Source organism: Tetrahymena thermophila, assembly GCF_000189635.1.
Source record: "Tetrahymena thermophila SB210 genomic scaffold scf_8254638, whole genome shotgun sequence".
In the NCBI taxonomy this organism is placed as follows: domain Eukaryota; phylum Ciliophora; class Oligohymenophorea; order Hymenostomatida; family Tetrahymenidae; genus Tetrahymena; species Tetrahymena thermophila.
The window spans coordinates 664,994-674,952 of NW_002476407.1; the positions used below are offsets into that span (position 1 = coordinate 664,994).

The 9,959-nt window shown below is 23.8% G+C and overlaps 4 protein-coding genes across 4 annotated transcripts; all 4 read left to right on the forward strand. All coding sequences in view use genetic code 6, as the record gives it.

Annotated features, from left to right (window-relative positions):
* Positions 1 to 424: 424 nt before the first annotated feature.
* Positions 425 to 1,666, forward strand: TTHERM_00191130 (D-mannose-binding lectin; the record flags this gene model as incomplete). The annotated part of the gene is made up of 1 exon (XM_001016690.1): positions 425 to 1,666. The coding sequence occupies one exon, from the start codon at positions 425 to 427 to the stop codon at positions 1,664 to 1,666; it is 1,242 nt and encodes a 413-aa protein (XP_001016690.1).
* A 1,597-nt stretch (positions 1,667 to 3,263) lies between these two features.
* On the forward strand, positions 3,264 to 4,439 carry TTHERM_000191139 (D-mannose-binding lectin; the record flags this gene model as incomplete). The annotated part of the gene is made up of 1 exon (XM_012797770.1): positions 3,264 to 4,439. The coding sequence occupies one exon, from the start codon at positions 3,264 to 3,266 to the stop codon at positions 4,437 to 4,439; it is 1,176 nt and encodes a 391-aa protein (XP_012653224.1).
* Positions 4,440 to 4,884: 445 nt separating this feature from the next.
* On the forward strand, positions 4,885 to 6,453 carry TTHERM_00191140 (D-mannose-binding lectin; the record flags this gene model as incomplete). The annotated part of the gene is made up of 1 exon (XM_001016691.2): positions 4,885 to 6,453. The coding sequence occupies exon 1, from the start codon at positions 4,993 to 4,995 to the stop codon at positions 6,451 to 6,453; it is 1,461 nt and encodes a 486-aa protein (XP_001016691.2). The 5' UTR covers positions 4,885 to 4,992.
* Positions 6,454 to 7,961: 1,508 nt separating this feature from the next.
* Positions 7,962 to 9,218, forward strand: TTHERM_00191150 (hypothetical protein; the record flags this gene model as incomplete). Its single annotated transcript, XM_001016692.1, has 1 exon — positions 7,962 to 9,218. The coding sequence occupies one exon, from the start codon at positions 7,962 to 7,964 to the stop codon at positions 9,216 to 9,218; it is 1,257 nt and encodes a 418-aa protein (XP_001016692.1).
* Between the last annotated feature and the right edge of the window lie 741 nt (positions 9,219 to 9,959).

A 9,959-nucleotide genomic window follows, 5' to 3' on the forward strand; every position in this document is an offset into this window, starting at 1 on the left:
TATAATTAATTCTTATACTGGTTTACATAGTATTTTTAAAAAAATTAGTACAATTTTCTTTATTCTCAAATATTTGTGATTATAATTTTATTTGAGTTTATCATCAAAATATTTTTTATGCATCAGAATCTTTTATTAGTCAATAAAAACCTAATTAGATTTAATTAAAATTAAATTTGATTGCCTACTAAATTACCACATTTCAGAATAATTTTAATTAAATACCTCATTTAAGTAAATAGCATTGAATATTTTAGATATTCTTTTAATTTCTCAAATAAATAGTAAATAATAAATAATAAAATTATAAATTGAGATTTGGAAAAATCGAATTTTATGTAAAATAATTAAAATTAAAATATCATTATAATTTGAAAATTAAAAAAAAAATAATAATAATTAGATAAAACTTATCTTTAAACTAATGAATCCATTTTTCAATAAATAATTTGGCTAATTCCCTCCAAAATAATTCCCTCAAGGTAAATACCCTCCATAATAAGAATTTTAACAGCACCCACCTCAAACTCAACAAGGATATTAATAGTATCCTCCTTAACAATAAGGATATCAACAATATCCTCCTTAACAATAAGAATATCAACAATATCCTCCTTAACAATAAGGATATCAACAAAATCCTCCTTAACAATAAGGATATTAACAATATCCTCCTTAACAATAAGGATATTAACAATATCCTCCTCAAAACCAGTAGCAATATCCTCCACAGAATTATCCCCCCAATGCTCAACAAGGCTCTTATGGTTAATATCCTCCTCCTCCCTAATAATTTGGTAACTAGCCTCCTCCACCTTAATTTAATGGCTAGTCATAAAATACTAGTTAAGATTAAACATAGTGTAATAATAACCATCCTAATTACACTAAAGATAGATTAGAATAAGGCAAAACATTAGACCAAGACAAGTGGCTAGTTTCCTAAAATTAAAAATTCTAAGCAGGAATTTAAGAAGATGGTAACTTAGTAGTTTTCTCTTTAGTTAATAACTAGCGTATTTGCACATTTTCATCAATGAACAAAAAATAGGGAACTGCTCCTCATAAATTGGCATTATTTTCAAATGGTAACTTGGAAATAAAAGAATATCGTAATGCTGTATTGTGGTAATCAGATACTACTAATTAAGGTACTGGTCCATATATTCTTATCATGCAGAATGATGGTAATTTAGTATTGTTTGATAGAAATAAAAATGTCACATGGAATACAAATACTAAAAGTAATTACCCTGTTACTGATTAACCTAAGTGCAACAACAATCATGGTAATTACACAAAAGATAGATTGAAATAGGGTAGCAGATTAGAATAAGACAAATGGTTGGTTTCTTAAAACTAGAAGTATTATGCAGGAGTTTAAGCAGATGGTAATTTAGTAATTTCTACTAATTAAAACTTCAGTCCTTACAGCTGTATTTGGTAATCTATGACTAAGAAAAAAGGAAATGCACCTAATTGCTTGGTACTTGAAAGTAACGGCTCAATGAGAGTTTAAGATTATCGTAATGCCACATTGTGGGATAGCGATACCTTAAATTAAGGTATGGGTCCTTTTACTCTTATCATGTAAAATGATGGTAACTTAGCTTTATTTGACAGAAATGATAGAATTACATGGTGTACTAATACATCAAGAGAATGAATTTGTATCAATAAATATATATTTTGATAAAAAGATTTTAAAAATTGTTGTGAATTATCCATTTATTTATATATTTTGTGAATATTTTTAATAGAAAGCAAGTATTCTCATTAATTTAATATTTTAACATCTAATTATTTTATTAACAATAAATAAAAAATTACATTCTTTTTTATTAACTGCAGTTTTATGTTTTGATTAAATTAGGTGTATAAAGTTAAAAAGATAAATGGACATCATTTTATACCCTTAAAAAAATAAAATTATTTAGGAAATAGTAGGATTATCTTTAGAGTGATTAAGATAGATTATAAAAAAATGTTTATTTCCATCACAATCATATTTTTAACTAGGTATCTTTGGATTTTAGTTAAACAAAATAGTAAGATTAAATAAACTTATGAGTTATTATTCTATTTTTCTCAAATAGAAAAAAGGTTACTATAAAAATCTTGTGATATTGATTTTGTTATTCTTTTAATTTCTCAAGTATAAAATTACAAATTAATTTTTTGAATAACTAAAATTTGATTGCAGACTTTAAAAAATATAATTTAGGATATGCTTGTTTACTATAAAAATAAAATAAATAAGCAATCAAATAAACTCTAGTTTGAAGATGAATTTAATTTTTAAAAAGTTTACATAAATGTTTGAAGAATTGATAAACACAAGTTTTAATTTTTTTATTAATTAAATATGTTTTTATTTTAATATATTTGAATTCATTTTTCTTTATTTTAAATTTTTATTTTACTCACTTTATTTTCATTTATAATTAATTCTTATACTGGTTTACAAAGTATTTTTTTTAAAATTAATACAATTTTCTTTATTCTCAAATATTTGCGATTATAATTTATTTTGAGTTTCTCATCAAAATATTTTTTATTCATCAGAATCTTTTCTTATCCAATAAAAACCTAATTAGATTTAATTAAAATTAAATTTGATTGGCTACTAAATTACCACATTTCAGAATAATTTTAATTAAATGCATTATTTAATTAAATAGCTTTGAACATTTATTACCATAAATATTCACTTATTTTTTAAATCTTAATATTTGTACAAATAAATACTCTCACAAGAAGAATTGCGAAAAACAAAATTAATACACAGCTTATTCAGCTATATTTATAAAATTTAGATTATATTATTTAGATATCCATTTCATTATTTTAGTTTTTATAAACATTTACCTATCTATATCCTAACTGATGATAATAATAAAAAGGACATTTAGATTAAAATTACTTTGCTAACTAGATAGACTTATAAATTGTAAAGTGATTTTATGTTTCTTAAATGAAAAATACAAGTTACACATAAAAGTGTTCAATATTTTCTTTTATAATACATTCTTTATATCCTTTTATTATTTACAGAGAATTATAATTTGGGATATTTGGAAATTTGTTTTTTAGGACTATTTTAGATATTCTTTTAATTTCTCAAATAAATAGTAAATAAAAAAAAAATTATAAATTTAGATTTGGCAAATCAAATTTTATGTAAAATAATTAAAATTAAAATATCATTATAATTTGAAAATAAATAAAAAATAAGCAATTAGATAAAAATTATCTTTAAACTAATGAATCCATTTTTCAATAAATAATTTGGCTAATTCCCTCCCTAAAACCCTCAAGGTTAATATCCTCCATAATAAGGATTTTAACAGTACCCACCTCAACAAGGTTATTAATAGTATCCTCCTTAACAATAAGGATTCTAACAATATCCTCCTTAACAATAAGGATATCAACAATATCCTCCTTAATAATAAGGATATTAATAATATCCCCCTCAAAACTAGTAGCAATATCCTCCACAGAATTATCCCCCCAATGCTCAGCAAGGCTCTTATGGTTAATATCCTCCTCCTCCTCCCTAATAATTTGGTAACTAGCCTCCTCCACCTTAATTTAATAGCTAGCCATAAAATACTAGTTAAGATTAAACATAGTGCAATAATGACCATCCTAATTACACTAAAGATAGATTACCACAAGGCAAAACATTAGACCAAGACAAATGGCTAGTTTCCTAAAATTAAAAATTCTAAGCAGGAATTTAAGAAGATGGTAACTTAGTAGTTTTATCTTTAGTTAATAACTAGCGTATTTGCACATTTTCATCAATGAACAAAAAATAGGGAACTGCTCCTCATAAATTAGCATTATTCTCAAATGGTAACTTGGAAATAAAGGACTATCGTAATGCTGTATTGTGGTAATCAGATACTACTAATTAAGGTACTGGTCCATATATTCTTATCATGCAGAATGATGGTAATTTAGTATTGTTTGATAGAAATAAAAATGTCACATGGAATACAAATACTAAAAGTAATTACCCTGTTACTGATTAACCTAAGTGCAACAACAATCATGGTAATTATACTAAAGATAGAGTGAAATAGGGTAGCAGATTAGAATAAGACAAATGGTTGGTTTCTTAAAACTAGAAGTATTATGCAGGAGTTTAAGCAGATGGCAATTTAGTAATTTCCACTAATTAAAACTTCAGTCCTTACAGCTGTATTTGGTAATCTATGACTAAGAAAAAAGGAGATGGACCTAATTGTTTGGTAGTGGAAAGTAACGGCTCAATGAGAGTTTAAGATAAGCGTAATGCCACATTGTGGGATAGCGATACCTTAAATTAAGGTATGGGTCCTTTTACTCTTATCATGTAAAATGATGGTAACTTAGCTTTATTTGACAGAAATGATAGAATTACATGGTGTACTAATACATCAAGAGAATGAATTTATATCAATAAACAAATAAATAAATATATTTGCATTAAAATATTTTAAAAATTGTTGTTAAATATCCATTTATTTATATATTTTGTGAATATTTTTAATATATAGCAAGTATTCTCATTAATTTAATATTTTAACATCAATCTAATTATTTTATTAACAAAAAATAATTAATTAAAAATTTAAAGGAGTAAAGAAATATCAGATTTAATTCATTTAGAACATATATATATATATATTGATTATATATTTGGTGATAAATTTGTAAATAATTGGAAAAATAAAGTTACTCAGCTTTAATGGAATACCCTAATTTACTATAATTTAATAATTAAAGATAGATATTTATTTTAATTTCTCAATTTTTTATGGATAATCTAAAATGTATTTAAATTTTAAATTAGTAAGTCTGGTGTTTTATAATTATTATAAAAAAAGATTGAATCTAAACCAAAAAAAGTAAAATTTTTTAGAATATTTCAAAAATATATATCCTTCTTAATCAAAATATTAATTAATAATAAAGATTCTATATAGAATAAAATTATTAGCAATGAACCCTTTTTACAACAATCAATTCAACTAGTTTCCTCCGTAAGCTAATTAGAATCTTTATGGTTAATTTCCTCCTTCGTAAGGATTTTAATAATATCCTCCTCCTCCTTAGTTTCAAGCTTAATAAGGCTAATATCCTCCTTAAAACTATCCTGGATTCAATACTCAACAAAATTAATAATACCCTCCTCCTCCGCAATTCTCAAACTAACCTAACAATTAAAGCTCTAATCAAGCTAAGTGCAACAATGATCACCCTAATTATACTAAAGATAGATTGATATAAAGTTAAAGATTGGAACAAGACTTATGGCTAGTATCTCAAAATTAAAAGTTTCAAGCAGGTGTACAAGAAGACGGAAACTTAATAGTTATGTCAATGGCTAATAACTAACCCATTTGTGTGTTTTCATCTTTAACTAAAAAAAAAGGGGATGCTCCATACAATTTGTAGCTATGCTCAAATGGAAATCTGGAACTTAAAGATAAGCGCAATGCTACTTTATGGTAATCAGACACTGTAAATTAAGGTTAGAGTCCTCACACTCTTATAATGTAGAATGATGGTAACTTAGTATTATTTGATAGTAAAAAGAATACTATTTGGTGCACTAATACTACTAGCAATACACCAGTAACCGGCTAGCCTTAATGTAATAATAATCATGCTAATTATACAAAAGATAGGATGCAATAAGGCAAAAGATTAGAACTAGAAAAATGGTTAGTTTCATAAAACTAAAGATTTTATGCAGGAGTCTTAGATGATGGCAACTTAGTAGTTTCTACTTCTCAAAACTATAGTCCTTAAACCTGCATATGGAATTCAAACACTAAAAAGAAAGGAGATGGTGGGTTTTATTTGTCTGTTAAAGGTAATGGCAATTTAGAACTTTAAGATAAACGTAATGCCACCGTTTGGTAATCTTATACTGTAAATTAAGGTTCGGGTCCTCATATTCTTATAATGTAGAATGATGGTAATTTAGCATTAATTGATAGTAAATAAAGTATTATTTGGTGCACTAATACTGCTAGCAATTTTGGAGTTCCAAATCAACCTAAATGCAACAATAGTCATGCTAACTATACTAAAGATAGGTTATAATAGGGTGGTAGATTAGAGCTAGAAAAATGGTTAGTTTCACAAAACTAGAAATATTATGCAGGTGTTTAAGCAGATGGCAATTTAGTTATTTCTACTAATTAAAACTATAGTCCTTATAGTTGTATATGGTCATCTATGACTAAGAAAAAAGGTGATGGTTCTTATTATTTATCAGTTAAGGGTAACGGCAATGTAGAAATATAAGATAAGCGTAATGCTACTATATGGGAAACTGACACTTTGAATTAGGGATAGAGTTCTCATATGCTTATAATGTAGAATGACGGTAACCTAGCTTTATTTGATAGAAATTAAAGCATCGTATGGTGCTCTAATACAGCAAGAGAATGAAATAATAATAATAAATGAATATAAAAAGTAGAATATAATTATTTATTACTGTATTACCTTTTCATTTGATTCTGTCTTTTTTATTAATTAATAAGAATGAGTTTTAGATATAAAATAAATATTTTTATGATACTTCGGTTTTTGTTCTGAGGAGTTAAAAAGGTATTACGGTAGTGAATCTTTTTAGGTTATGTTATTTAGGATAGATTTAGTGAACAATAATTTTTAATATATTTAAAGATTTTATTTAAAAAAATAAAATTTAATTTTTAGCAGCATTCATTTTTTATTCTCTCACTATTTATTTTGAATAATATTATATAAACATTTTTAATAACTAATTCCTAATTTTTTTGGATTTAATCTTATTAATTAAATCTAAATAATTAATATATTTTTTAATTAATAAAATATTTTGTTATCGCAAACAAACAAAATAAATAATTTTTTTAAATTAAATTAAGAAACGAATTAACTCATAAATTAATTTACAATATTCACTTTTGATCTCATTTTAAATTCAGATTATTTTTGATTTGAGAGTCTTTAAAATTAAAAACTTATTTATAAATTTAAAAATTTATTATTTATATACCCCATTAAGCGATTTATATTTCTTGCATAAGAAAAAGATATTTTATTTATTTATTGATTTGCATAATCAATTTTTTAAAACATTAAAATAGATAAAAATAAAATGAAATTACTCAAAAGCCAGTGTTTTATTTACAAGTTTAAATAACTTAAAGTAATTATTTTTAGATAAATTAATTAAATAAAAATTAAATTACTTTGCAGATGAAAAAACTGAAATTTAAAAAAAACTAAGATCTTTGAATTTTTACAAAATATTAAATTTCAGTTTAATTGGGTTTAATTAAAAGTAGTATCTTATCATAAAAACAAACAAACCTTTTTAAAAAATTGTTTGAAAAAAAGTATGAAAAAAAACTTCTATAGCATAATAATAGTAAATTAATTAATTTACTTTAAAAGAATACTTTTGACTTTTTATGAAGAAAATGTTTTAATACATTCTAAATTTATTTGAGTTTTTATTTGTGTTAGTAAAATACTATTAGTTAACTTAAAATATTTTATGAATATATATAAATTGTTTACTTGATCATACTGTATATAATAAATAAATAAATCATGATTATACTAGTTAAAAAACGCTCAAAAAATATCTAAACTTTAATATAGATAATTATCTAATTATAAATTTTGATTTCTTACAATTGAGGTGAATAATATAATTAATTATATTCATATCAATCAAAATTTAAAAACAGAAAGATACTAGAAATTAATATATTTAAAAAAAATCCAGTAAGTATATTTTTGTTGATTAATATTGATTCTAAGATGAAATAACAGCAACGCAACTAATTTATTATACAAGAGAGAGAACTATATATCTCATATTTATAACATAAAAATAATTCATAAATAAATTTATAAGAAAAATTATAATAGCAAAAAATTAACATAAAATAAAATCAATAATGAAAAAAATATTAGTCATTTGTTTGATATATCTATCTATATCACTTGCCTAAGAAGATTGTAATTCCAGTTGTATTTGTAATCCAGGTTCAAATGTGTGTGCCTCTTGTGTATAACCTGATGTTTCTACTATGGATTAAAATAACAAATCTTGTTAATGTAACGATGGATACTATGTGAGTTCTATTAGTCCTTTTTAATGTAGCTAGAGTATTGCAGGACCAAGTAATACACCAACTACTCCTATTGACCCATGCTAGGTTGCTATCGGAACATTAACAGGAAATATCTTAGTCCAAACTAGTTGTTTCATGGATGTTGATCCCGTTTCTGATTCTCATACAGTCATTTCTTAATTTAATTTACAATTCGACTCTCATTCTGCTATGGACGATTCATGTAAAGCTAAATACTATGCCATCCCCTACTATTTACCTTCAGGTAAAAATCCAAAAGTTGATAAATTTATTCCTCTAGATTAACCCCACTGGTAGGTTTTAAGTGATAAATGGGGAGGAGTTTAAATGAGCTGGAGTCTTACTGAAGCTTACAATTATGCTAATTCTATTGACTCTACTTCTGATCCTAATTAATTTAATCACATTATAATGCTTTAAATGAACATTATGGTTAATGGAAAAGTCTACAGACATCATCACTATGATGTAATTGTCTATACTGATAGAAATGAAGTACAGACTTTTAATGTTGATGTAGATATTCAAAGAACTCAAGACTGTACTGGTTCATGTGTAATTGTTGCTGATTTAGATGTAGCTGGATATATTTGTGCAGATCAATCTTGCAGTGTCTAAAAAGTTGCTGATTCAAATGGAAATTTCGATTACACAGTAGGAGATACTTTCTATGCTAAAATTTGGTTTAAGGATGCAACATTTACTAAGCATTTGACATTAAACAGATTATACTACATGAATTAATCAGGTTTAGTTAGTGATTAAACAAAACTTGCTTCCTCTTAATGGGATAACCAATCTTTAATTGTAACATTACCACTTGTACAACCAAGCCCTTCTAATTAAATTTAGGTTTAAATGTTGATTGATCCTAACTCAAGATTAAGATCTTTACAAGCTTCAAGTTCTTCTTCTACTTCATAATCATCAACTAATGCTGTAAGTTAGTCTTTCTAATTCAGTGTTCAAGGAGGATAACAAGTATAAACATCAACAACCTATAGTGCTAGCTTACTTTTTGGAGTATTGAATTTATTGGCGTTAATTCTTTTAGTATGAAATTTTAAATATTTTAATGAAAAAAATAAAATAATTAAAAATGAATTATAAAGTTTTTATATCTTATTTTGAATAACAGATATATATATATATCTTGTGATAATTTACATTAATATTTCAATTAATATAATTTTAAAAAGTATTTTAAATATCAATCAAAAAATACAATAAAAGTTAACATAATTATTGATTTTTATGTAAAATATGATAAAGTTATCTTAAGAATAAAATAACAATTATTTTTTATGCAAACAATATTGAACTTTCAAATTACGAATAGAAACAATTGGATTTAATTAAGAATTTATCAGTTAATTCAACTAAAAAATAATAACAATAAATACATAATTAAATTTGATTTTTATTATCAACCTAACATAACAGAAAAATAATATCTCTTGATTATCTAAGCTAACGCATTCTTCTTTATAAAATTATAAATCTTAACACATTAAAATTTTACAAATCAAGTGAATTCAAAAAATTAAAAAATTATTAAAAAAAGTATTTTGATCTTAGATTTTATTTTATTTGATTTATTACAATTTAAAAAAAAATTTGACAAAGTATTTAATTATTTTAAGAATTAATTAAAATAAAAAAATATTTGTTAGATTTTTCTTAGATTTCTATTAATTATTTTTAAAAAAAATTTTTTATAATAAATGCATATTTTTGGTATTTAATTTACTTTGTTTTTCAAAATACAAATCATAGATTTTTAGGGATTGTTTTATATCT